The 24,572-nt window shown below is 30.4% G+C and overlaps 4 protein-coding genes and 1 pseudogene across 5 annotated transcripts; 2 read left to right on the top strand and 3 right to left on the bottom strand.

Moving 5' to 3' along the window:
- The first annotated feature begins 4,420 nt into the window (after positions 1 to 4,420).
- Positions 4,421 to 9,780, top strand: LOC111278935 (homeobox-leucine zipper protein GLABRA 2-like). 2 transcript variants are annotated; one of them, XM_022865701.2, is made up of 11 exons: positions 4,421 to 4,503; positions 4,615 to 4,916; positions 5,288 to 5,405; positions 5,596 to 5,790; positions 5,889 to 6,269; positions 6,365 to 6,466; positions 7,819 to 8,028; positions 8,114 to 8,288; positions 8,507 to 8,778; positions 8,870 to 8,956; positions 9,089 to 9,780. In XM_022865701.2, coding segments are annotated over exons 2-11 (1,926 nt in total). In that variant the 5' UTR covers positions 4,421 to 4,503; positions 4,615 to 4,914; the 3' UTR covers positions 9,473 to 9,780. The 2 variants fall into 2 exon arrangements, with proteins under 2 accessions (XP_022721436.2, XP_022721435.2); XM_022865700.2 differs by having other exon boundaries at positions 4,427 to 4,503; positions 4,615 to 4,883.
- An 851-nt stretch (positions 9,781 to 10,631) lies between these two features.
- Positions 10,632 to 11,317, bottom strand: LOC111278764 (small ribosomal subunit protein uS17c pseudogene; annotated as a pseudogene).
- Positions 11,318 to 13,234: 1,917 nt separating this feature from the next.
- On the bottom strand, positions 13,235 to 16,586 carry LOC111278729 (serine carboxypeptidase-like 44). Its single transcript, XM_022865353.2, has 10 exons — positions 16,255 to 16,586; positions 15,876 to 15,980; positions 15,698 to 15,790; positions 15,485 to 15,577; positions 15,293 to 15,378; positions 14,696 to 14,998; positions 14,246 to 14,379; positions 14,067 to 14,162; positions 13,786 to 13,900; positions 13,235 to 13,584 (listed from the first exon to the last, which is right to left on the bottom strand). Exons 1-10 carry the CDS (start codon positions 16,487 to 16,489, stop codon positions 13,447 to 13,449), a joined length of 1,398 nt encoding a protein of 465 aa, XP_022721088.2. The 5' UTR covers positions 16,490 to 16,586; the 3' UTR covers positions 13,235 to 13,446.
- Positions 16,587 to 18,218: 1,632 nt separating this feature from the next.
- Positions 18,219 to 19,525, top strand: LOC111278719 (photosystem I reaction center subunit VI, chloroplastic-like). Its single transcript, XM_022865344.2, has 3 exons — positions 18,219 to 18,405; positions 18,545 to 18,671; positions 19,204 to 19,525. The coding sequence occupies exons 1-3, from the start codon at positions 18,278 to 18,280 to the stop codon at positions 19,381 to 19,383; spliced, it is 435 nt and encodes a 144-aa protein (XP_022721079.2). The 5' UTR covers positions 18,219 to 18,277; the 3' UTR covers positions 19,384 to 19,525.
- A 562-nt stretch (positions 19,526 to 20,087) lies between these two features.
- LOC111278629 (rop guanine nucleotide exchange factor 12-like) lies at positions 20,088 to 23,098 on the bottom strand. The gene is made up of 7 exons (XM_022865249.2): positions 22,495 to 23,098; positions 22,278 to 22,394; positions 22,034 to 22,188; positions 21,854 to 21,928; positions 21,467 to 21,739; positions 21,051 to 21,371; positions 20,088 to 20,775 (listed from the first exon to the last, which is right to left on the bottom strand). Exons 1-7 carry the CDS (start codon positions 23,075 to 23,077, stop codon positions 20,377 to 20,379), a joined length of 1,923 nt encoding a protein of 640 aa, XP_022720984.2. The 5' UTR covers positions 23,078 to 23,098; the 3' UTR covers positions 20,088 to 20,376.
- Positions 23,099 to 24,572: the final 1,474 nt, after the last annotated feature.

The raw sequence follows: 24,572 nt of genomic DNA, 5'->3' as shown, positions 1-24,572 counted from the left end.
AAAAAAGATAAATATAAAATCTTCCCTTTCTCTTTTTCTTTTTGATTGCACAAAAATAGGTAGAAGATATTTATATATAAACAATACCTATTTAAAAAACAACAAATAAGAAGAAAAAAAAAGAAAGATTAGACACATATTTGTGCAAATTTTTTAATAGAGAAATTTATGAATTAAAATGTAGTTTCATTGAATTAAAGGACATTATATAAAAGTCTTTTATATTGAAATAGTATTTCATTTATACTAATGCTCTTTGACTTAACTAAAAAAATTACAAAAAATAAAATATTAAATAGACAATTAAATATGCATATGTATATATTTTCAATTTGATAAAAAAAAAAAAACTAACTACTTTAAAAAAATGCATACTTTTTTAAAGTATCATTCTCTTCCAAAATATAATTTTCTTATACATAGAAAATAATAGATATTATTTATAAACATTTATTCCTAAAAAATATTAACAAAAGAAAATAATAAAGTTTAAAAATAAAATCATTTAAAATACTACTAATATAATGATAGTAATAATAAAACAAACTTACTAAGTACTAAAATAAGTTAATGAAAAAATAAGATATGCCAATAGACTTGCAAAAATTTGTATAACATCCAAAATAATATAAATAATTTAATAACTTGATAAATCAAAATAATGTAAAAACTAATAATAAAAAGATTCAATAAAACATAAAATATATAAAATCAAGGTAGTATACTATATAATATACTACAAACTGATAAATTAAGGTAGCATAAATATTAAATTGTGTTAAAAAAAAAAAAGAACATGAAAGAAAAATGTTTTAACTCCTATTGATGATTTCATAAAAAATAAAAAATGAAAGATTAGTCGGTCAAATTTAAAACACATGTCTAAATTCACTTTTATAAGGGTATTTATAGGCAACATAAACTATTTATGGCAAAGAAAAATCCTTGTGATTTTGGGTGAAAAATCAAATTTTAAATTTTGATTAATTTAATTATTTCCATAGCGAAAAAAGCAAATAAATGCTAGCCTTCGTTGTGGGATTTCTTAAAAAAAATTACAAATTATATATATGTTGTATTTTAAATTGTCTTAATTTGTAATCAATTGAAAACTTATAGTATAAAAGAAAAATTTTCTTGTCTAATTAATTAAATTTAATTTGATTGATAGTGATTTAATGTATTTAATAGTAATTATTTATTGAAAGCAAGAATATTAATTATTTATAAGTGAGTAATTGTAATTAAGTTTTTCAAAAAAATTATGTTAAATTAATAATGTATATTTATTAAATGCAAGACACGTTGGGATTGTCTAAGATTATTCATGTGTCAAAAGAATAGATATTTTCACATTAGACTTCTTCCTTTTTTACCAAAAAGCGTTGGGTTTTATATATTTACTAGTTTTGAGGGCAAGCAATTTTATTATTATTTATAAAAAATTAATATATTTTATTTAAAAAACACTATATATATTTATAAAAAAAACTATATTTTTATGATACTTTTGTTGTTAGAAATCTAATTTTAATAATATGAATAAAAAATATAAATTCTAAAAAACTTAAATCTATAATATATAGATTAGGATTATTAAATTGGTTCATGAATTAATTGATTATCACTAATCAAACAGATTAAGATTAAAATAATAATAAGTAGTTGAGCAAAAAAATAAATATAGTAATTAGAAAGAAAACGTCTCATTTTAGAACAATTGATTTTCGAAAAGGGTTGGGCGTTCCCAATTCAACAACGAACTGCAAAAAAAAATCAAATCAAACAATCTAAATCTCATATTTAAGAAATATAAGATAATATAATGCATAACATATTTAAATTTTAATGCAAAATTCATATTACAAACTTAAAGGAATCTCTTCTCAAAATATTTGTTAAACAAAGAATTATATGATTATGATAAAACATGCATATGAAAAATCTTAACACGTTAAAAATAGTAATAAAAATAATACAAAAACAAATAAAAAGTGTGAAAAACTTTGATAGCAATTGACTTTATTAACTTTTGTATCCAATCCATCTATATACAACATCAATTATTTGGTCAGATGTCATACTTAATCAAATATGATTTTATCAAATAAGTGGTTAGGCAATCAATTCTTACATTACATATATCTGTAAAAGGTAGTTAAATGAAATTTTGAAAAAAAATAAATATAATCAATGTATTGAAATATTTTAAAATTGATATGAAATTAATAAAACTAGTTAAATACATGATACATGGCGATTATTTAAGATCGTTAATATGTCAAGATAATAAACTATCCACCTTGAATATTTTATTGTCAAAAGTTTTAGTTTTTATATATTTATATAAGATAAGACTAAATTTATATAAATTATAATATAAAACCTAAAATTCAAATTTTAATAGAATACAAAAACTTATGACTTAATTTAACTTTTTTTAACCAATTATTATTCCAATTGCTCCTCAAAACTCATTTAACATGCCAGTATTTTATATTGAAATGGATGCTTAGAGACTATGGATTAAGGCATAAAAGCTGTGTCTTTTTAATCATAAATTAAGAAGGCATAAAGTAACAAATATAGTATATATACTTAAAGAACCATTTCAACTAAATTTTAGAAAGGTTAAATAGTAACTAAAAATGTAAAGGCAATAATAATCTAATTAAATTTTGGTCAATATCTAAATATATTAGTGCTACTACCACTGATCACTGGAAATTGACAAATTGTACATAGGAGGTATATATGAACATACCAGTAGACTAAACAAAAATATATTTCATTGCTAGGAGCCATAACCTAAGGTAGTAATTATTTTTGTGGATTTGGTAATTTTAGATGCAGCACAAAAATGATATGAAAAAAATAAATGAAAATGATATAATTAAAATTTTGATGACAAACGTATATAAATTTAAAAAATTAAAAATATATATCATGTTTAGACGAGTTGACATGAATTATAATATAATAATTTTTTAATTTTATATGTATTTGATACAAATAAATATAATATAAATACATAAATTACTCTATCTAATTCTTTGAAACTGTCTAGTGTAAGTAAGTTTGTATTTTTTTAATTTATTTTAATGACAAATAAACCTATTAATCCAAGTGGCTTTCACTAGTTTTTTTTTTAGGGGTATCAATTTTATTCATATCCAATAGAGAACTTGAATTTTATCGATATAGAAATGGGGATAGGTATTATATTATGAGATGTGGGTGATGATAAGTATGATTTTAAATTTTTTATCAGGTATGGAAATGGATAAATAACATTCACCCTATACTCTACATATATATTTATATATATATATTTAGTAAATAAATTTTTTAATAAATAATATCAATTATTATTTTGATTAATTAGAACTAATACATTTCTATTTTAAAAATATATATTAATATATATAAGTTATATAAATGTGCAAAATAAAAATAAAAAAGCTAAAAAATAAATTTTAGTTTTTATTTTTTAAAAAAAATTATGGATATGAGAATTATTTGTACCATTAAACACTCACAAAGATGAAAATATAAATAAATTTAAAAAATTCATTAAATATTGATACGAAGACAAATATAATATAAAAATTTAGAGATAAAATAAAAAATACTTTACTCACCTTATATTCTATCTACGTGGACATGCCTACATGCAAAGATGATCAAAACTACTCTTTTTTGTTAAGTAAATTTCATACCTAATGCTCCAAAATCCAAACACATATTCTTAGAAAGGAGAATGCACAAATCTAAAGATTAGTTTCCTTATAATATTTCCAGCACACATTTCTATGTATTCCTTTAAATCAATTTGTAATCAAATTATCTAACAGATGCGTGTCAATGTTCTCTAAGGAATATTATATTAATTAATTATTAAAAAAAGAAAAAGAAAAAGTCCATATATGGACACTAATACAACTTATTAATAAACGCTTGTCATCTGCCCTCTCACATGTAAAGTTGGTTACCACTTCAATTATATTTTAAGTCATTTTTTTTCTTATAGAGTTGCAAGTATAATAAGGTAAAATCCATTTTTACTAGTATATATGATAATGAGCCAATGGTTTGAGCCAGCAAGCTGGAGCCAGTAGTATTGTTATATAAACTGAAAACACCCGCTTAAAGTTAGTTGGTTCTTCACATTTCCACTTAGAATATCTAACAGTCAACTCCTACCAGCCTTGGTTTTTTTTCTCTTCTCACTCACTGAACCTTTTGTTATTATTTTATCCTTGAAACAAAAATGAAAAGCAGACATCTTTAGGGGGAGATCAGCTCAATTTTGTTTTATATTCTTGAATCAGTAAGACCCCACATCAATTCCTCTGTCGGCCCACCCCGCCATTGCTCTTCTCTCCTGCTCCTTAAAAACAGCCATTTCATCACCAATGACAATCCCATATTGCCATGGGCGTCGACATGTCTAACCCACCCACCAAAGACTTCTTTGCTTCTCCCGCTCTCTCCCTCAGCCTCGTAAGTTTTAACCCTATGTTTCATATTTTATGTGCATGCCTCTTTTTCACCTTCTATCTCTTTCTTCCTTCTTCTTCTTATTCTTCTTTACGTGTGTTTGGTTGTTGAAAGGCCGGGATATTCCGGGATGCTGGTGCCGCAGCCGCAGCAGCAGCTGCGAGTATGGAGGTGGAGGAAGGAGATGAAGTTAGTGGAGGAGGATCAGGTAAAAGAGAAGAGACTGTGGAAATTAGCAGTGAGAACTCGGGTCCTGCAAGATCAAGATCAGAAGATGACTTGTTAGAGCACGACGATGACGAAGACGATGGGGACAAAACCAAAAAGAAGAAGAGAAAGAAGTATCATCGTCACACAGCAGACCAAATCCGAGAAATGGAAGCGTAAATCTCCCATTTCTTCTTTTTCTTTTTCATGTAATAATTCTAATATTATGGCTCATGTATGTATACACTTAAATGCATATGCATACGTATATACATATAAATAACTAAAAAAGTTAGTGACATGCATACAAAAAAAAAACAAGATTATAAAGTTAAAGATGACTCAAAATTTTATGGTGACTTTAATGAACCTTTTCTAGCTTTGTTTTTACATGAAAGATTGATATCTATACTGGGAAAAATAAAATCATATGTACCAAAAGCATTCTTTTTTTTTTTTTTTTCATGGCTGAGCTGCTTGACATTATCCTTGTGTGATGAAAGATTATGATGTGATTTGTTCTTTTTTTATGTCTCTAACAAAGGAATGTTTTTCTCTTTGCATGAATATGACTTTCCAGGCTGTTTAAGGAATCACCCCATCCAGATGAGAAGCAAAGGCAGCAATTGAGTAAACAATTAGGCCTTGCTCCAAGGCAGGTCAAATTCTGGTTTCAAAATCGTCGAACACAAATCAAGGTAATTATCCTTTGGTTATTCTCTTTCAAAGTTTTTATTTCATCTAATTCAGTTTGATGTATATATTGCTTTTTTTTCTAAGAAAACTAATTTAGTTGAAATCAGATTAATTAATTGTTTCTTAACAAAACTGATTACTTGCATTTTTTATATCATCTTTGCTAGTGTTAATGGAATAGCCAATTTGCAGGCTATACAAGAGCGCCATGAAAATTCTTTGTTTAAGCAAGAGCTGGAGAAACTCCGGGATGAAAACAAAGCCATGAGGGAGACTATAAACAAAGCTTGTTGCCCCAACTGTGGGATGGCTACCACTAGCAAAGATGGCTCCATGACAACTGAAGAACAGCAACTACGTATCGAGAATGCCAAACTCAAAGCTGAGGTCTAGGCTCTAAAGAACCAACCAATTAAATCTTTTTATTTTTTCTCTTTAAAACCTTTATTTAATGTTCATGTTTTACAATTTTCAAAATATTGCAGGTAGAAAAGTTGAGAACAGTAATAGGAAAATACCCTCCAGGGGCAGCATCGACTAGTTCATGCTCAGCTGGAAATGATGACCAAGAAAACAGGAGTTCATTGGATTTTTACACTGGAATTTTTGGGCTTGAAAAGTCGAGAATCATGGAGATTGTTAACCAGGCAATGGAAGAGATGAAGCAGATGGCTACGGCCGGTGAACCGCTGTGGGTTCGAAGCGTTGAGACTGGTCGGGAGATACTGAACTATGATGAATATGTCAAAGAGTTTTCTGTTGAAAGCTCAAGCAATGGGAGGCCAAAACGATCCATTGAGGCCTCTAGAGAGACTGGGGTTGTTTTTGTTGATCTCCCAAGGCTAGTTCAAAGCTTCATGGATGTGGTAATTAATTAAGATCATTCTCTTCAATTTTCTTAATGAAAATTGTAGAAGATCATATAATGGACTGTAATTTTGCTTTTTATCTGTTTCCATAGAATCAATGGAAGGAAATGTTCCCATGCATAATCTCAAAGGCGGCAACCGTTGATGTGATTTGCAATGGCGAAGCTCCTAACAAAAATGGTGCTGTACTGTTGGTAAGTTTCCTTGTCTCTCTGTCTTTTACTACATCTTTATTTCAAGATAACATGGAGCAGCTGTAATTGAAATACTTTGTTTCCTCTAGCACCATCATTTAATCTCACATGCAATCAAAATTAAGACGAGGAAAAAAAAAAGAGGTATTATTTCATATAACAGTATGTAATAATATTGATTAATTGACAAATCATGCTCGTAGGTCTAATTTGACATTATTAATGAAAACGCTTCATTAAAAGATGCTCGAATTGGTAAAAACACAAGAAAAATCATGATTTAAAAATGCTTTTAAGCTCAAAATAAATAATATTTACCTGGTTGTCAAAAATTGCTTTTTATAACTAAATACATTTCTAAATTCATCCTTAAATCTTAATCAACTTCAATTAATAGAATCAATGTTTAATTGTTTAATTTTTTTAAGTTCCTATTCTACTCTATCCTATCATCAACCCCACTCAACCCACTAACTATACTATACGAGAATTTACCTTGAAGGAAAGCGTTATGCGCTCCCTTAATAATGCAGAAACTTTTGTGTCATTCAGACAAATGCTCGTAGGCAATCAATGTTTAATTATTATCAATACATTTTTATAAAAACGGGATAGTTTGTAAATAGAGGTAAAAATTATAGTCATGGTAGTTTAAATTTAAATTTATTAAATATTATATTTTAAAAGTGATTTTATTAATCAATTGAATTAATTTTTGAATTTTTTGTTAATATGTTTTATTGTTAAGATGTGAAATTCCAAGCTTAGTCAAAATGCTGCACAGCTGTTCAACTTTTGAAATTGATTGCTTTGATTAACGAAGATGATAAATAGAAGTATAAATTAGATTATTTGGACAAAATACAACCAAGAATCTGCAAAGCAGCTTCCCATGTCTTTAACTTTATTGAGAAAGGGGTGATTTTCGATGTGAGCTATATGCTTGTACGTTATTCATCTATCTTTTTTAGCCAAGTGGTCCACGTGAAAAGTCGAAACCTTTTTTTTTTTTTTGGATGGATCTACATTTAACCCAAAATCAACTTATCTTCAGTACTAAACTCAGCGGAAGGTCAAATTCTTTTTGACATTTCGCCGTCACTGACGCTTCCAAAATTTCATGGGATAATGGCTCCAAAATTCATGTTTTAGGCATTTATTTATGTAAGCAAATAGTCCAAATTGAAAGATAAATTAATTATTCAGGTTCGAATTTCAAGATCTTTTAACTCATTCTTCTGTTTTTCAAGTTGCGATTTTTTTGTGCAAAAAAAATAATTTTTACTGTTCTTTAGTAAGTTTTACACATTGTATTAATGTTTTGGAAACTCTGCAATGGGCGATGGCTGCAGATGTTTGCGGAGCTGCAAATGCTCACACCCTTAGTGCCAACCAGAGAAGTGTATTTTGTCCGGTATTGCAAGCAATTGAGTGCTGAACAATGGGCAATTGTCGATGTTTCTATCGATAATGTTGAAGAAAATATTGATGCATCCTTAGTAAAATGCAGAAAACGTCCATCAGGTTGCATCATCGAGGATAACTCCAATGGCCATTGCAAGGTATAAATACATATATGCACATAGCTGTTGTAGGAAATTGGGTGGTATCCAAGAAAATTTACAACTTTCTTTTAACAATTTTTAGGTGACCTGGGTGGAACACCTTGAGTGCCAGAAGAGCACTGTTCACACCTTGTACCGTACCGTCGTTAACAGTGGTCTAGCCTTTGGTGCAAGGCATTGGATGGCAACATTGCAGCTTCAGTGTGAGCGTTTTGTTTTCTTCATGGCAACAAATGTTCCAACCAAGGATTCAACTGGTAAGTTTAAATTTGTCCATCTTATCATGCAAGTTGACAACATTTTTGTTTAGCAAAGAAGATTTTTCTAAATTCAGTACTTAACTCAATTAATTCATATATTCAACAAATCTGGAATTCAGATATTGATTCGTACAATCCCTTCCCTTATTCCCAAAATGCAGCTTCTTTCGTACCAAAAAAAAAAAATTCTGATCCATTGCCTGTTATTTAATCAGGTGTTGCAACATTGGCTGGGAGGAAGAGCATTCTGAAGTTGGCCCAAAGAATGACATTTAGCTTTTGTCATTCAATCGGAGCATCAAGCTATCACACTTGGAACAAAGTCACTAGCAAAACAGGGGAAGACATTAGGGTTTCTTCCAGGAAAAACTTGAGTGATCCTGGGGAACCTCTTGGGGTGATTGTATGTGCAGTTTCTTCCGTTTGGTTGCCAGTCTCTCCTAATCTCTTATTTGATTTCCTGAGAGACGAAGCTCGTCGCAATGAGGTACTATACTGTATATCTTTGCCTTGACGTAATCACTAGAATAAGTTATTAGAATCATATCATTTAACAATCTTTCTTGGGTAAACTTTAGTGGGATATCATATCAAATGGAGGTCCTGTACAGTCCGTTGCAAACCTCGCCAAAGGGCAAGATCGCGGCAATGCAGTAACAATTCAAGTAAGTTATCCCAACAGAGAACATTCAAAGCTAAAACATGTTTTTTTCTCTCACCTGCAACCTAGCAAGACATAGGAGAGAGTTTTCTGAATTGTATCCAGAATTCTAAATTGCATCATGTTTTCTGTTCAGACAATGAAGTCAAAAGAGAATAGCATGTGGGTGCTACAAGATAGTTGCACTAATGCTTTTGAATCCATGGTGGTCTTTGCTCCTGTGGACATAACTGGTATGCAGTCAGTGATCACAGGATGTGACTCAAGCAGCATGGCCATATTACCTTCAGGATTCTCCATTCTTCCAGACGGGCTAGAATCAAGGCCATTAGTGATCACTTCTAGGCACGAGAAGAGCAATGACACCGAAGGAGGATCTTTGCTTACAATAGCTTTCCAAATCCTAACAAACAGCTCCCCAACTGCCAAACTAACTATGGAATCCGTGGAATCTGTCAACACAATAATTTCTTGCACATTGCGAAACATAAAGACGAGCTTGCAATGTGAAGATGGTTGATCACAATAGCCTTCTTGATTAGGTAGACATTATTTGTAAAACTCACCGTTTTTTTTTTTTCGTTTTTTTCACTTTCTTTTCCCCCGCAACTTACGGGTTTAAGCCAATGACCTATTTTTGTTACGTGGGCTTGTTTCTATTCCTTCTTTGGTTAGCACAAATGGTTTGGACTTCAGGCATATTGTCAGGGCAAGCTGGATGGATAGAGTTGGGTTGAAAAATTATTTTACATCTAGGAGAGTGAAATATTCTCATGTATAGAATTACCTTTCATTAATGCAATATTGTGGTTGTCTTGATTGCTTTAACGACTTATGATTCCTGAAATATGTTGAATTATCCACTGTTTTTAAAGATTTTTTAAGGGTTTTAGACCAGTAAATGAAGGTCTCAGAGATCTCATTGCGTACTATTGCCAAGATGCTGCAGCAGTAATGCAATGTTACTTACCATTTACTTATGACCCAATACCAATGAACAGAATTATGACCTTTGAAGCCCCCCATGCAGCGTCATGGAGATGCTCAAGATGAGGTCTTTTAGGACTAAATGGATAAATCACTTTAAAATGAAGCATTTTCACACCTCAGAAATCACTAAAATAGTGCTGTTGCCATCAAAGATCATCACTGTGAAAGTACAATTGTTATCAAACATAATCCGACAGACTGATAATCAGACAGAATGTTAACTATCCGGTATCCCCTCCCCTTTTAACAAATTGTCGAACATCTTTGCATAGCAGCTTAAGTCTAGGAACCAAATTCTCAGACCAAAACAAGACCAGAAGAATTCCATTGCAGCTTAACTTCATGATCATTTCAATCCTCGGAGTAAATCTATAAAAAATCTATAAAAATTCTAAGGTAATTCATTCCTAAAGGAAGCACAAACTAAAGTGCTACCACATAATTATTTTCTTTGCAATTTCACCATTTTCCTCACTTTCAATTCCACTTCTCAGAACCCAATCCCAACTGTCTCCAGTATTTTCTTGCCTAAATCTAGCTCCCTCAATCATGATTTTATCACTAAAACATCAACTTTTTTTTTTTACTAATTAACAAAGGAACAATTCAAATAAACCCATCAAAAATTAGACAAGAGAACACCAAGATCATGACAAACCCAAAAAAAAAAAAAAAACCATCCATACCAATGAAAAACAACAATTATTACATTAAGAAAAAGCAGTTTTTGAAACACTTGAAACACTTGCAAAATATTACAAATTTACCAAAATAGAAAGGGACTCACCCCAAGGGCTCCTCTTGAGGCTGTTTAGACTCCAATGGAATCCCAAGCTCCCCTGTCTCCTCCTTCTTATGCTTCCCATTCTTACTTGGAATAGGCACAGCAAGGAAAGACTTGGTCTTGCTAATAGGCCTGCTCTTTTCAAGCTGCACAAAGTCACCAACTTTGAATTGGTTATCAGGGTCATGAGCCTGGAACTTCTTCTTCTTCCTGACACGCCTTTTGTACTTAGGATGCGGGGCTAAGCGCACCACTTCCACGGACACCGTCTTGTCATTTGTAGCACAAACCACCTTGCCTTGCATGGATTTCATTGCCCTGATTGGAGGGAGAAAAGCCGGGGTTTTGAAGGGTCGTTGAGAGAGAGAAGAGTTGGGTTTTGAGAGAAGAGAGAGGGAAGTTGAGCCACAGAGAAACGGGGATGAAAGCTTGAGAGATTGGAGGCGGTAAGTTATCGACATTATTGAAGAAGGGGACAAAGGGATTTTGGGTTTTTTTTGTCCTTCCTGTTAACGGATTGGGCATTTGGGATTGAGTGTAGTAACTAGTAGACACTCAGAGCTGATGACCACAATGCCTTCTTCTTCTTCTTCTTCTTATATATATATATATATATATATATATATATATATATATATATATATGTTATTGAAATCATAATGCCTTGAAAGTTTTTTAACCAAAATGTTGTGTTTCTAAAGTTATCAGAAGAAATATAATGCCAATGTTTAGGGTACTCTCGCATCAATTTATGAAACAGATTTCTTTAAAGTTTTTAAGTGAAATTTATAAATTTTTTTATTAAAAATAATTAAATCAAAATCAAAATAATAAATTAAAACATTTCGTTATATATATTAAATATATAAAATTTTAATAAATTTTAATAAATTTTGATACATTTTTAAATAGATATTTTTTAGTAAAAATATTAACAAAATTTTTATTATTAAATAAATATCAATCAAATTTTAATTATAATAATATTTTTAATTTTTTTACATATTATTAATTTTTATATTAAATTCTATTAATTTATTAATTTGAGTTTTTTATTTAAATTTTTATTAAATTATTTTTTAAAAAAATTTGACAAATTTCACTTAAAAAACTTATGTAAGTTTTTTCCTCAATTTATTATCAACAATTCATTTTACAAATGAATTTAAAAAAATTATACATATTTTTTAAAATATATAAACAACTTTAATATAAAAATTAAAATATATATCAATATTTTAATTTTACTTATAAAATTAAAAAATTACAAAAAAATCTTAAAAGAAATTAACGTCATAAAATATTTTACGATTGTTCATGAGATATCTGTTACATCACATCAGTTCATATCCACAAATTAATAACATTTCATCACTTTTCCCCAGGTCACTGAAATTTCCCATTAAAAACTTCTTCCGCAACACGTTTTTTTTTTTTAAAATCAAAATTAAGATTTCAATGTGATTTTTTTTTTTAATTTTGTTTTCTTTGAAACAAATCCATCACTGCTTAATTCCAAATCTATTTCATCCGTAAGTTTGATTTTGTAAAAACCAAGTAAAAAACTACTTCTGCTGATTTAAACCCCGCTTAACCATCCAGTCCACTGAAGGTTGAAAATTGAAGGTACAAATAATATATCAATATTGATAAGATAAGGTGTAAATAATATATAAATATTTGTAAATTATTTAAATTTAATTTAAATAAAATTTAAATTTAATTTGATTATTATCGAATGAAGTTTGAGTTTAAATAATTTAATTTATCAAATAAATCAAGTTTAAATATATTAATATCCGATTTGAGTAGTTCAAAAACTTAATTAAATTTTTAAATTTTAATATATTTTTATTATTTTAATTAAAAAATTATAATTTTATCTTTAATATATCAATTTGAGATTAAATTCGAACATATAATCAAATTTGAAATTGATTATGAGAAGTGAATTTATTTTTATTAAATAAATCTAATTAAACGAATTTAAATAATTTAATTTTTATTTTATATCAAATTAAAATTTAATCAAATTCAAATTAAATTTTAAATAAAATTTTTACTCAAACATTTTACTATATTGATTTAACTCGATTTGATTAATCCTCTCATCAAAGCTACCTTCCATCTCCGTTCTTTTTGAAGGTACTCCTAGATGAAGTAAAAGGAAGGGTGAATCTTTCTCACTCCTTGTTTAATCATCGTACGAATCAAAGGAGTCACGCCCAATTTCAGTACCTTTGATTTCCTGTTCCAATGCAATTGAGATTCCATGGAAAACTCTCCATCCTTCAATTAGAAAACTCACTGGGAAGTCTGAATCCAAAAAGTTGATGGATTCAAGGGTTGTGAGAACCCAATAAAATTTCTAATTATGGTGATTGGGTCCAGATTGAAAATTGAAAAAGAGATTATGGACAAAACACAGTAAATGAAGTGTTAAGTATTGAGGGTTTAGTGGGAGAAGTTTTTTGTGTGAAATTTAGCAAATGATATGTACAATGATGTGGGAAAAGTGACGAAGTGTCGTTAAATAATTGGAATGGGATTTGAGCTGATGGAGCTTAGCGTGATAGTTTCATATAATCTTTTTCTCTTACAAGATATTACACCAATAACAACAATAAACTATTTTTTATTGTTAAAAAAAAAATCAAAGGAAGTACTGCTGAATGACGGATTGGACACAATCAAGTGCTTTGTAAGTTCCATCGCCAAGCTCAGAGGTTTCGGTTAATCGTGAAATTTGTGAACATATATAAAGCTTCGGATGGTTGAGAAAATGTAACATGATGACCACCTCCCTTGACGATCAAGAAAGTCAGTAAGTCTCCAAATAAGTACTTCCTCCCTGCATCCTGTTCAATATTGGTAATTTTATTATGCTAATTATAAGGTAAAATAAATAAATAATTAAAACATAAAATTCAAGTGGTTAAACAAATGCCAACAACAGCCATGTAAACTATAGTAAAAATGATGAATTTTTAATTTTAGTAATTAAAATTTAAATTTTGACAATTTCAAATAAAAAGAAAATAAATAAATAAACAAATAACCTTGTTTTCATAATTCCAAGCTTCATCTTTTGTCAATTTCATATCTAACTCCTCCGCCAGCTTGTTTAAATGTTTTAAGGTTCCCATCGTTGGTATTATACCGTCTTGGTCTCCACTGTGACATGATAGTCAAATGCAATAAAACGAAAAAGGAAGGAAGAAAAAACGAAGTAAGCCAATATCGCATGAATATTTCTACTTGAACTGTTTTTTTTTTTATCATTTATTTTACGTTTTTTTACTTGAACATATAGCAAGAAGATTTGACATACAATACCAACCTGAATATTGTAATGGGAACGGATTGTTGAAGAATCTTTTTAAGTGCAGGAAGCATGTCGAGATCTTTATCAGCTTCTTTGTATTTAAAATTGTCACTAAAAAATAATGGTGATGAGAATTTAGGGTAACCAATTTTTACAAGACAATCTATTGAAATTGAATATATGCGCAAACTTACGAGAAACAACTCTTCCATGCATATGACGAGTTGGTTCGATTCCCATGGAAAGCTTTTTGAACTTCCGGGAGATTGAAATAGAAATCTGCCCTCATTAGAAGGCACATGTCTACTTCATGGCTAACCTTAGTAAGCTGGACCCAAAAAAGAAAAAAAGTTTATTGTACTGATATTAAAAAAGAAAAATAATTCATTTGGTACATTTATTCGTTTTGACATAAGTGGTTTTCAATTAAAATTCTATTGATGATTTTTTTTAAAAGGATCTAATCAAAAAGAGATTGTATATGTTAAAATTAAAAATTTAAATTTATTAAATAAATAAGCCATAATATTAATCACGAATGCAAGTTGTGTAGGCATATTTTATTTTAGTCTGGACACTGAGTGGTTTATCTAAAATTTTTTTCAACAAAAAAGAATGTTGATAGGAAGAAAATAAATGAATACCTCTTTGCCTAACTTCAAGTCTTCCAAACTTCCATCACATGGATCGCGAAGGACATCAAAGAGTTTTCCTCCGGCAATTCTAGGATCACTCGTCTTGAAAGCAACCAAAGGTGCTTGACTCAGAAGTAGTGTGCATGGTAAGGTCCAAATGGTTCCGCTGGCACCCAAGTAATTGTTTTCGTCAATGCCATTGCATACTTTCACGATTTGCTGGTGCAATTCACTATTAATCATCCTCCGAGAAAAAAAGAAATCAAATCTTGCGAGAAGGTCTAACTTTCCTCGGAGCATTGGATTTCCCAACTGTTTAAAAGATTAAAAAAATAAATAACCTCTAATATTTCACTAATTTAAACCTAATAATTCGTGTATTTATATTATTTATTTTGTATCAAATATGTATAAAATATAAAAATTATTATGTTATATTTTATGTGAACATCTCAAATATAAAACATTTTATTTTATTTTTATTTTTGTCAAACTCATATAGGATTTTTACTAATTTTTTTTATATATTTTTTGCAGCGTATCACCACATGTAATTAAAATTTTTTGGTCTACGCTAATCCATCTGTCCAAACAAATACTACTTACAGCCAATCCTTTGACGTTAAACGTGGATTCCTTTGATTGTTTGTTGTAATCAAGTAGAGAATTAGCAAAATTGGGTACGAAGTGTCCTGAAATAAAAATCAGAATATATTTGACGATACAATGAAGAAATAATATGTTAGACACGCAGTTAGAGGGTAAAGAAAAAAAAAAAAAAAAGAGTATTTGTTGGACCTGCAAAACTTGACCCAGCGAGATATAAATCTCTGGACTTGAAACTTGGATACTTTTCATACCATTTTAGTATGAATGTCATCAGATTTTTATCTGTAAGAAACAAACAAATGAAAATTTTCAGATAATATGGGAAAAAATGTCTAAAATATTTAAAGAGAAAAGGAAGGAAAATATTTTATTTATTTTATGTTTTTTGGGTTGTGATCTTACTGGTGCTATCATCTCCATTACTATAATCGCTGCTTGTGTTTGAATATGACCATCCAGATCCAACAGGGGAGTCGATTAACAAGAGATTTGACACTGAACATATATTAGTTGAAAAGTTTAAGGTTAATATTTCCATGTTACATGTTTAAAAAAGAAAAGAGAAAGAAAATTAGACAACCTTTGTTCCAAGAAAATAAATTTCTCTGCAGACCACGGGCATTATTTGTAGTAACGAAAGGTCCAACACTTGAAAACCCATCTCCTACTGAAGAGCACCCTGGTCCTGAACATTGCATGAACATCCAAACTTCTTTTCATTATTTTATATATACATGTATGGAATCCTTCATGAATTTTTTTTTTTTTTTTACAAAAGAGATGGTAGTCCAAAGATAAAAAAAGAAGTTGCAAGTATTGAGATCTGAGTTTAGATTTACTATATGTGACTGCATAAATCAACTAAACTTAATTTCAAACTCAATTTTTTTTATATATGAGCATTGATTAATTTACTAAATTTATGAGGTGAAATCATGACGCAAAGAAAAGAAACTGACCTCCTGTTAGCCAAATGGTGAGGGGCTGATTCATGGGATCCTTTTCAGCTTCAACAAAATAGTAAAAAAGACTCCGACCGGCTATTTCATCCACATCAATGTACCCAGCAAACTGCCTAAAACTAACGTCTGGTTGTCCCGGCAATTTGGTTATCAAATCATTCATTGGGAAGCCATCAACACCGGCACCAATTGCAAACAAGAGAAAGCCAAAAAAGATTACTCCACGGTCCATTTGAAATGGCCGTGATAGATACCTTTGGGTGAAAGGAGAAGGAGGGTAGCGAATGTTTACGTGTTTCTTTACTTGTAATAATTGCCTGCTTAAAAATAATGCAAAGAACTACCATACATATAGTGCTCTTCAAGGGTGGCATTTGGTTGTCATTTTTAGGCATTGATTTGTTTTGTTTGTTTGATATAGAGTAATTATAGGAAGTAGTTTTCTATTTGTCTTTTAAAAAAATTATCTCACTTATCATTGTAAAACTCATTTCACCAAAGAAATTAATAAATATTAAAATATATTAAAAATAAAAAATATGTTAATTTTTAAATATCGATTATAAAATTAAAAATTTTTTACTAATGTACAGAAATAAATTCTTATTTGATGTAATTATAGAAGGTAGTTTTCCTTCGAGAAGCTTACTCTTTATTTGAAATAAATCTGTTAATGTTAAAGGTATAGCAGGATCAACATGATTTCGACAATAACGATGGCAATTTATAAGAAAAACTAGGGTTTTTGTTAAAACAGTTTCCTTTCAAAATAAAAATGTTAAAAAGAAAAAGTAGGGCCATGCACGGTCCGGGCCTAAATGGTTTTCGTGTTGGGTCTGTTGGGCTTTCCTTTTAAAAAGTCAAACCAAAGTTTGCTTCCATCAATTCATTTTTATATCATTTTATTGTTACGTTGATAAAGTATTTTTTTAATATTTTAAATATATTTTTAAAATTAACATTGATGAAAAAAAAAAGATATTTATAATAAAATAATGTACTTAATTTGAGTCTATGAGATTAAGTGGATAGCGAGACCTATAAACACTTCTAGAAAAATTAAATAATGAGACAATCTTGATTTCGTAACATCTTTATTTCTAATAATGAAAAGTGATGGTGACTTTGAACCTCGATGAAGTATTAGCCACTACAATTAGCACAAGGACATGGCAACCCCCTATTTGTTTTGGACTAATTGTTTTTTTTTTTGTATAGGTAGGCTTTGCTTTAATTAATTACTTTGTTTGAGCATTTATCATTGTACTAAATATATAAAGTAGCCACAACATATTTCTTTATATTTTAGTATGTGAAATGCTTTGTGGCTTATTTGTAAGAAAATACTACTTCGTGTGCTACTAGAAACACTAGAAATAATAAAAAAAACACTTAAAATATGCTTGGATACATTAAAAAAAGATAGTTTTAAGGATAGCAAGCAGAGAACAATATTTATATTACTAATTAATCCATGACAACTTGTCAAAAAAAAAAAAGGTGGCTTTCTAATAGTTATATATTTTTTGTATGCATTTCTACTATAATACGAGCTTTGTTCCATTGGTCCTCCTTAATTCTTTCTTTTTAAAAAAAATCTTTGACTTGTATGTATATAATTTAAAAAATTATATTTTATTTTATGTTAAAAAATTTTTTAAATTTTATAAATAAATTACTAAAATAACACATACCTTATAAAATATTACTAAGAACATGAGGATTCTATTGAACCAATTGAAACAGTAGTGGACAACTAAAACTTAAAAATTATTACAGCCAAATACTTTGACGCACTGAACCTGAACCATTGTTTTTTGAAGATCATAAAATAGATAGGCTTATCCAGGACCAATCCACGTGGCACCACTTAACTGGAACTCCATATTTCTACCAAGAAAACCCAGTTTGCCACGTGTCCAGTTGAAATCCATGTAGAAGATCAAAAACCCAAAGCATCCGACTGCCAACTGAACTAAACCTGCAAGAAAAATAGTCATCAGGAACCAAATCCAAGGCCATGGCTTCTCTTGCAACCTTAGCTGCTGTTCAACCAACGACAATCAAGGGCCTTGGTGGCAGCTCCCTCAGTGTAACCAAGCTCTTTGTCAAGCCAACTCGCCAGAGTTTCAAACCCAAAAAGTACAGGTAACCCAAGTTCTGTTGCCTGGAAATCCTAATGTTTAATTTCAGCCCATCAAATGTATAGTTTTCTTAACTTGGCTATTTGATTATGATGTGGCTAATCTTTTAGTTCTTTTTTCTTGTAATTTTTGGTATTTGATAGGGCCGCTACGGTGGTAGCAAAGTATGGTGATAAGAGTGTGTACTTTGATTTGGAGGATATTGGCAACACAACTGGGCAATGGGACTTGTATGGATCTGATGCACCTTCACCATACAACTCTCTCCAGGTTTGACCACCCTCATTTTGATGAATTTGGTATTTGTGAAGGATTTACAGAGTAGTTTTATCCAGGCCATTCTGTAAAAATTGGATGCCGCCTAGCTATTATATATATATATATATATATATATATATGTAGCTGATTGATTTTTTTTCTTTTTACATTGGATAGGGGATAGAGGATGAGATGTTCTTATTAAGAGAAACATAGTTTCTTAAAGCTTAAAGCAGAAATATTGAGTTTATATTTGATATAATATTAATATATAGAATTTCTATACTGCCGATAAAATGTCACTTTATTAATTAATTTTTTAAAATATAAAAAACAAATTTTTATGTATTTATTTTAAACATTTGTTAAAACTTATGTTTATTTGTCAAGTAATTAACCTAAAACTAATGAAACTAATGATAATAAACGAAAAGATATAAAACTACAGAATCACAAATTTCGTATATGTAAACTAACATCACTTTTAACAGGCCGCTGTAGGCAATAAATTGTTTGTTAACCTTAATTATGTTTGGAATTGCAGAGCAAGTTCTTTGAGACATTTGCAGCTCCATTCACCAAGAGAGGATTTTTGCTCAAGTTCCTGATCTTGGGAGGTGGTTCCCTCCTCCTTTACCTCAGTGCCACCGCTTCTGATGACCTTCTACCAATCAAGAAGGGTCCACAACTTCCACCAAAGCCCGGGCCACGTGGCAAGATCTAATTAATTTATTGGAACTCTTAAGCTTTTCACTCTATGTATCTTATTTTAGTTCTGAAACATGTAATACTGAAAAATGACCTTTGTTATCCACCCAAAGACATTTGTTTCATGCTTAATTGGAGCATTACTTTCAGTTTGAAAACCTGCAGTCTTTGATAATAATCCTGTCATTTTTTATTACATATCTTTATTGCCATTCAAGAATTAATAGTGTCCATTGCCTCTGGTAAGAAGGCTGCTCAGCATTGCTTTCATCTGCCCTCTGCTTTTCTTCAGCAGGGGAGTTATAATTAACAAATGTCTGATTCTCTGGTCACTTTCTTAGTTCATGTCATCTAAAACACTAACAAGTTATGTATTTGTATCGTATTTTACATAAAAATTATATATCACACTTTGTGTTACAACAAAAAACAAGAAATATATTTTTTATTTTTATTAAACTCATATATGATTTTTATTAAAATTTTAACCAGTATCACTTATTTATTTTATCATTTTCGTGTGATATCATAAATTAAATTGTCAAGTTTATTTTCTTTGTAGAATTCTTGTAATAATATCAAAAGTCCTATCCACTGCCAAGTAATTGAGCCACTGTCTGAAAATCTAGGAATATCTCCCAAATATACAATTTCACAATCAATGGCGATAAATAACCTTTGGGTGTAAATTGTAGTAGCATTTTAAGAAACATGGATTCTGAAGATAAAATCATGAAAAATCATACATAAGTGGCTATTCAAACTACATATTCCTTGCTTGGTTTTTAAAGATAGCACATATGGAATGCTTTAAACTCCATATTTTGAGTTTTCTTCCCTATTTACATAAGGAACAGAAATACAGAATGTAACAAGCAGCCCACAAGTCAGAGTAATCCCATCTAGTTTTCTTATATTCCTTTCATCTATCACACTCTCTCCCTCAATCTCTCTAACTGTTTCCAGTTTTTCTATTCCTTTCCCTCAATCTTCTCCTCTATTGTTGTCATTAATGGCGTGCAGTAGGGCTTCTTAATCCACCCAGGCTCTCAAGATAGGAAACCTTTTTGTTAGTCACTATGTTTAGTTTTTGCATGTGCTTTGCATCACCGTCTTTGGATAAGTCATCGGTCGAGTCCATCTTTTCTTCAGAGTCATTTTGATCTAAACTCCAAGTAAGTAAATCGGAGAGGGTCATTAAATTTGTTGTCTCCACATCACATCTTGGGCTTGAAACCACCGAAGTAGGCTGGCTGTCATCCTTTAAAGGGTTGCGTTTGCTTGATGCTTGACTCGGATTTTGGGCGATATAATCAGCATGGAGGACATCTTCAATTCTGGACAAGACCGTAAAGGCCAAGCTTTCCAGTATTCTTGAATAGCTCTCTAGGACTGCCTGCCCTACATCCTGCGATGCCAACAAGAAATCCTACAATTAGTTTCCAAGAAAGAGGTGATATTCTCATGGGATACAATCTTTCTTTCCTATGAAAAGGAACAAAAGAGGTTTTGGCCGTTTTAGGATCAGAAAAAATATTCTTACATTAAGAGGAAAACTTGAGCTACCATTGATGCAATAGGATTCTAAGAAAAAGCAATAATAATGATAACCATGCAATGCCTAAACGAAGAGGATCATCCCAATGTTTTATAAAATTTTTATCTATCAGCACAAGTACTTACCTGGTTGTATTGGATTTTGCTGATTTCTAGTGAAGATTGAGGAAGTCCTGGGAACCGATGTTTGATAATGTGTAGGATGGTCTCAGCTCTCTCTTCAAAGAGTTCTCTCTTCTCAAAGCTGACAGCAGAACTCCAAGTTGATTTTCCATCCTTTTGGTTCATCTTCCTCTTCCATATTATTATAGATGCCTCAATTCTATTCTTGAGGTCTAAAATCTTGTGCTCTGATGATAAATCCATAGTGGAGAGAAATTGATCAGGATCAAAGAATTCGACTGTGATACTTCTATAGATTGAATCACCAAGACTAGCTCTCCCATTCTGATAAAGAATCAACATAAAAACAGATGTGAGGAAGGGATTATAAAAGTACATTCCATGCAACACTTTATATATCAGGAATTTTCCTTCTTCACCTTGGGGAGGGATTCAATGTAGTTTTCAGGGACCTCCATCTCTGACAGAACTTGGGCATTAATTGACATTGCTGCTTTAAGCACTTGAGTAACAGATTCCTTTTGGCTCTGCAGATTTTTTCTTGATGCATCTGACAGACCCTCTTTGGGAACTTTAACAGTAGGCAGCCACCATTTGTCATCTTTTCTCTTGTTGTTCCCCTTTTCGGAGTCTGGGGCATCTTTTGACAAATAATAGAATTCATTTTGGTCCTTGAAGGAATCTAGGCAATCCTGACCATTGTAAGTTATCATTAAATAAGGTACTGGTTTTTTGCTTAATTATTACCACTCAGAAAATCTAAGCTCATATGAAATAAAAGCATATACAAATATCTATGTCCTTACGATAAGCATTGTGTCAAGTGTCCGAAGGGCAGGAATGTTCATATGAAGATCTGTTCGTTGCTTTGTCACCATTATCTGAAAATCAATAAATAAAGAATCTAAGTTACAATTGATCCGTGGAGAAAATGCATGTATAGCGTATACATATAGATATAGCTATAGAATTCAACAATGTGATACCTCCATGTTTGCTCCGTCCTTGTTTTTCTGTTGAGAGGGAACAAGTTCAACAATGTGATCAGTTGCAGACAAGAGCCAATCTATTTCCCTTTTCCACCTTGCTTTCCTTTCATCTGCCATAGGCTCTAAGCGCGATTGCTCACCAAAGATAGAAGCTGAGAGCCATTGGGGAATGAAAAAACAGAATCAAGAGAAATTGATAAACACTAGAGAGAATATATTAAAACAGGAAAGGAGAATATACCAGCAAGGTTTGTAATGGCATTTGACAGTGCTAGAGCTGATGAAACTCCCTTCCCTCCACCTGACATGTCCTCACCTAAGAGTAATTTAGCAAACCTGTCCTTCATCTGCGCCATATCTGAATCAAAATCATGGCAGAATTTTTATAACCAGCAGTCCACAAAACGAAAATCTATTTCTAGTGTAAAGATATATATATATATACACATGAAACTCGCCATTTAATAGCTGTTTTTCTCTGGCCTGGTAGGCAGCGATTTCTTCCTTGCTCAGACTTGACCTGAGAGCCTTGTCGTTTCTATTGGAAGATGGTAGATCATTTGGAGGTCTTGATGCCTGACTTCTAACTGCTACCTCTTCATCCAAAGCTCCCTCTTCTAATCTACTAGCACTCTCAATGCTCAAACTCTTTGCATGTCTTCCTGTGTTCTCATTCATACCCCTGAAATGAAACAACCTAGAAATGTAACTTTCCTGTTCTTGTTCGAGTGCACGAACCATTTTTAATGTTATTTTTCGAAAAGAACTCGTTGAAAGGAGTAAAAACAAAATCAAGAACAAAAACAAAAACAATAACAAAGAACAATTAACACAAGGGAGAGAATGATATTGTTGTTTGTCTTTGTTGTACGAGAGAGGTATGGAAGAGGGAAATGAGGAAAAGAAAAAAAAGTCCCCTCTTCCAACTGATTTCAGGGAGATTTGTGTTATTGGGGATTTTAGTAACTTTGACAGAACTGTGGGGGGTGATTGTTTTGTTGGTTTTTCCATTTTTGAGTAATTGTTGAACGTGGGGCGCATGTTTGAGAAATGAGCTAAGTTGATCCCTCATCTAAAACAAATTTAGATTATTCTATAGGTTGAAGGGTCTAGTTTCACTTCATTTATGGAAGGTGAAAGAATTGAATGGTTCATTTTCAATTTAAAAGTCAAAGCCTACTAAAAACCAGGGAGGATAGAACAGAATTCACCATGATTCATGCGCCAATCAGCACCAGGACAAGCTAGGTTGGTTAGGAGTTAGGACATCAACTTCCCAGTTGCCTGCTTTCCAAAGGACACTCACCCAGTAATTGTCTTGTAATTAAGGTCCCAAATTTCCTTACAAAAGCAGAGCTTTTCTCTGGTTGTACAACCTTTGATGAAAGCCAATTGGCTTCCTAAGGTGCATTTGAAATTAAATGGAGCCGTGTTTATTATGAAAATTCGTGTTAATTGCATTGTATAGTGCAAAAATATGCATTTAGATAACATGAATGGGACGATACAAATGGATTCTCACCATGCTGAATTTCTAAAATTTAATTGATGCTTTATTCCCCAACGAAAAAACTCACCTCCACCGGTCCCTATCTTTCTTAATAAGCCCCTGTTTCATTTTTTTTTTTTTTAATGCTTTTGTTGAGATTCTAATGATACGGCAATGTATAGCTTATTCTTGTCTATTTTTTTTTTTTACTTTGATTTTTTATTTAAAAGTTTTTAATATTTCTTGCCACTTCCATTTTTTATTTTTTAAATTTTATTTTAAATAAATATAATTATTATTTTAATATAAAAATAATTATTATCTTCTAAATTATTAGTAATTTATGTAAATATATTATGAATTTTTTAAAAAAATCATATTTATATTATTATCAATTTCTAAACATTTAATAACAAATTTATTATTTTAAATAAAAATAATTTTAATAATTTAATTAGTTAGTAATTTTATAAATATAAAATTATAATATAAATTTTATTAAATATAAATTTTAATATAATGTTTTTAATAATTATTTTTTTCATTACACTTAATCTCACTATTATAATTCTATTTATATTTAAATACATATCTCATTAATTTTAATATTATTATAATAATTAATATTATCATTATAATAATTATTTTCATCTCAACTATTATTTTTAATTTTATTAAAATTAATCTCGTCACTTATCTAAATTGACTTTTAGTATACTCTTTTTATTTATCCCACCAATTGGCCGGTTTTTAGGCCGGATTACAAACAAATGTCTTTTTTTTTTTTTTTTTACAAACAAAGTAATTTATAAATCCATGAAAAGGAAAAAGTTTATAAATCCAAAAGAAAAATATATAATAATTGCAATTATTATTGGGAAAAATTTATATGATTTCAAAACAATTTGGGGTTAAAATTTAAAACTATTGGAAAAATAAAAAATGAAAATGCATGGCTTTGGCTCATCCTCATCATACGACCTTTACGTCGTCTCAATATTCGGTAGATTTAAAATTTTACGTATTTAAATCATATTTATATTAAAT

The sequence above is a fragment of the Durio zibethinus genome, chromosome 8, assembly GCF_047325235.1.
Source record: "Durio zibethinus cultivar Kanyao isolate XHJ-2024 chromosome 8, ASM4732523v1, whole genome shotgun sequence".
Classification (NCBI taxonomy): Eukaryota; Viridiplantae; Streptophyta; class Magnoliopsida; order Malvales; family Malvaceae; genus Durio; species Durio zibethinus.
This window is presented reverse-complemented; position numbering and strand designations above follow the sequence as displayed.

Bases quoted from the DNA above. Each gene is read 5' to 3' on its own strand.
- LOC111278935 (XM_022865700.2), top strand. From the start codon at position 4,435: ATGGGCGTCGACATGTCTAACCCACCCACCAAAGACTTCTTTGCTTCT. The intron at 4,884-5,287 runs GTAAATCTCCCA...ATGACTTTCCAG, and splicing joins CAAATCCGAGAAATGGAAGC to GCTGTTTAAGGAATCACCCC. The intron at 8,289-8,506 runs GTAAGTTTAAAT...TTATTTAATCAG, and splicing joins TCCAACCAAGGATTCAACTG to GTGTTGCAACATTGGCTGGG.
- LOC111278729 (XM_022865353.2), bottom strand. From the start codon at position 16,489: ATGGACCGTGGAGTAATCTTTTTTGGCTTTCTCTTGTTTGCAATTGGT. The intron at 15,981-16,254 runs GTCAGTTTCTTT...TGCAATGTTCAG, and splicing joins CACCATTTGGCTAACAGGAG to GACCAGGGTGCTCTTCAGTA. The intron at 14,163-14,245 runs GTAAGTTTGCGC...ATTATTTTTTAG, and splicing joins GCATGGAAGAGTTGTTTCTC to TGACAATTTTAAATACAAAG.
- LOC111278719 (XM_022865344.2), top strand. From the start codon at position 18,278: ATGGCTTCTCTTGCAACCTTAGCTGCTGTTCAACCAACGACAATCAAG. The intron at 18,406-18,544 runs GTAACCCAAGTT...GGTATTTGATAG, and splicing joins TTCAAACCCAAAAAGTACAG to GGCCGCTACGGTGGTAGCAA. The intron at 18,672-19,203 runs GTTTGACCACCC...TTGGAATTGCAG, and splicing joins CACCATACAACTCTCTCCAG to AGCAAGTTCTTTGAGACATT.
- LOC111278629 (XM_022865249.2), bottom strand. From the start codon at position 23,077: ATGCGCCCCACGTTCAACAATTACTCAAAAATGGAAAAACCAACAAAA. The intron at 22,395-22,494 runs GCGAGTTTCATG...ATTTTGATTCAG, and splicing joins AGAAAAACAGCTATTAAATG to ATATGGCGCAGATGAAGGAC. The intron at 22,189-22,277 runs GTATATTCTCCT...AATGGCTCTCAG, and splicing joins TGCCATTACAAACCTTGCTG to CTTCTATCTTTGGTGAGCAA.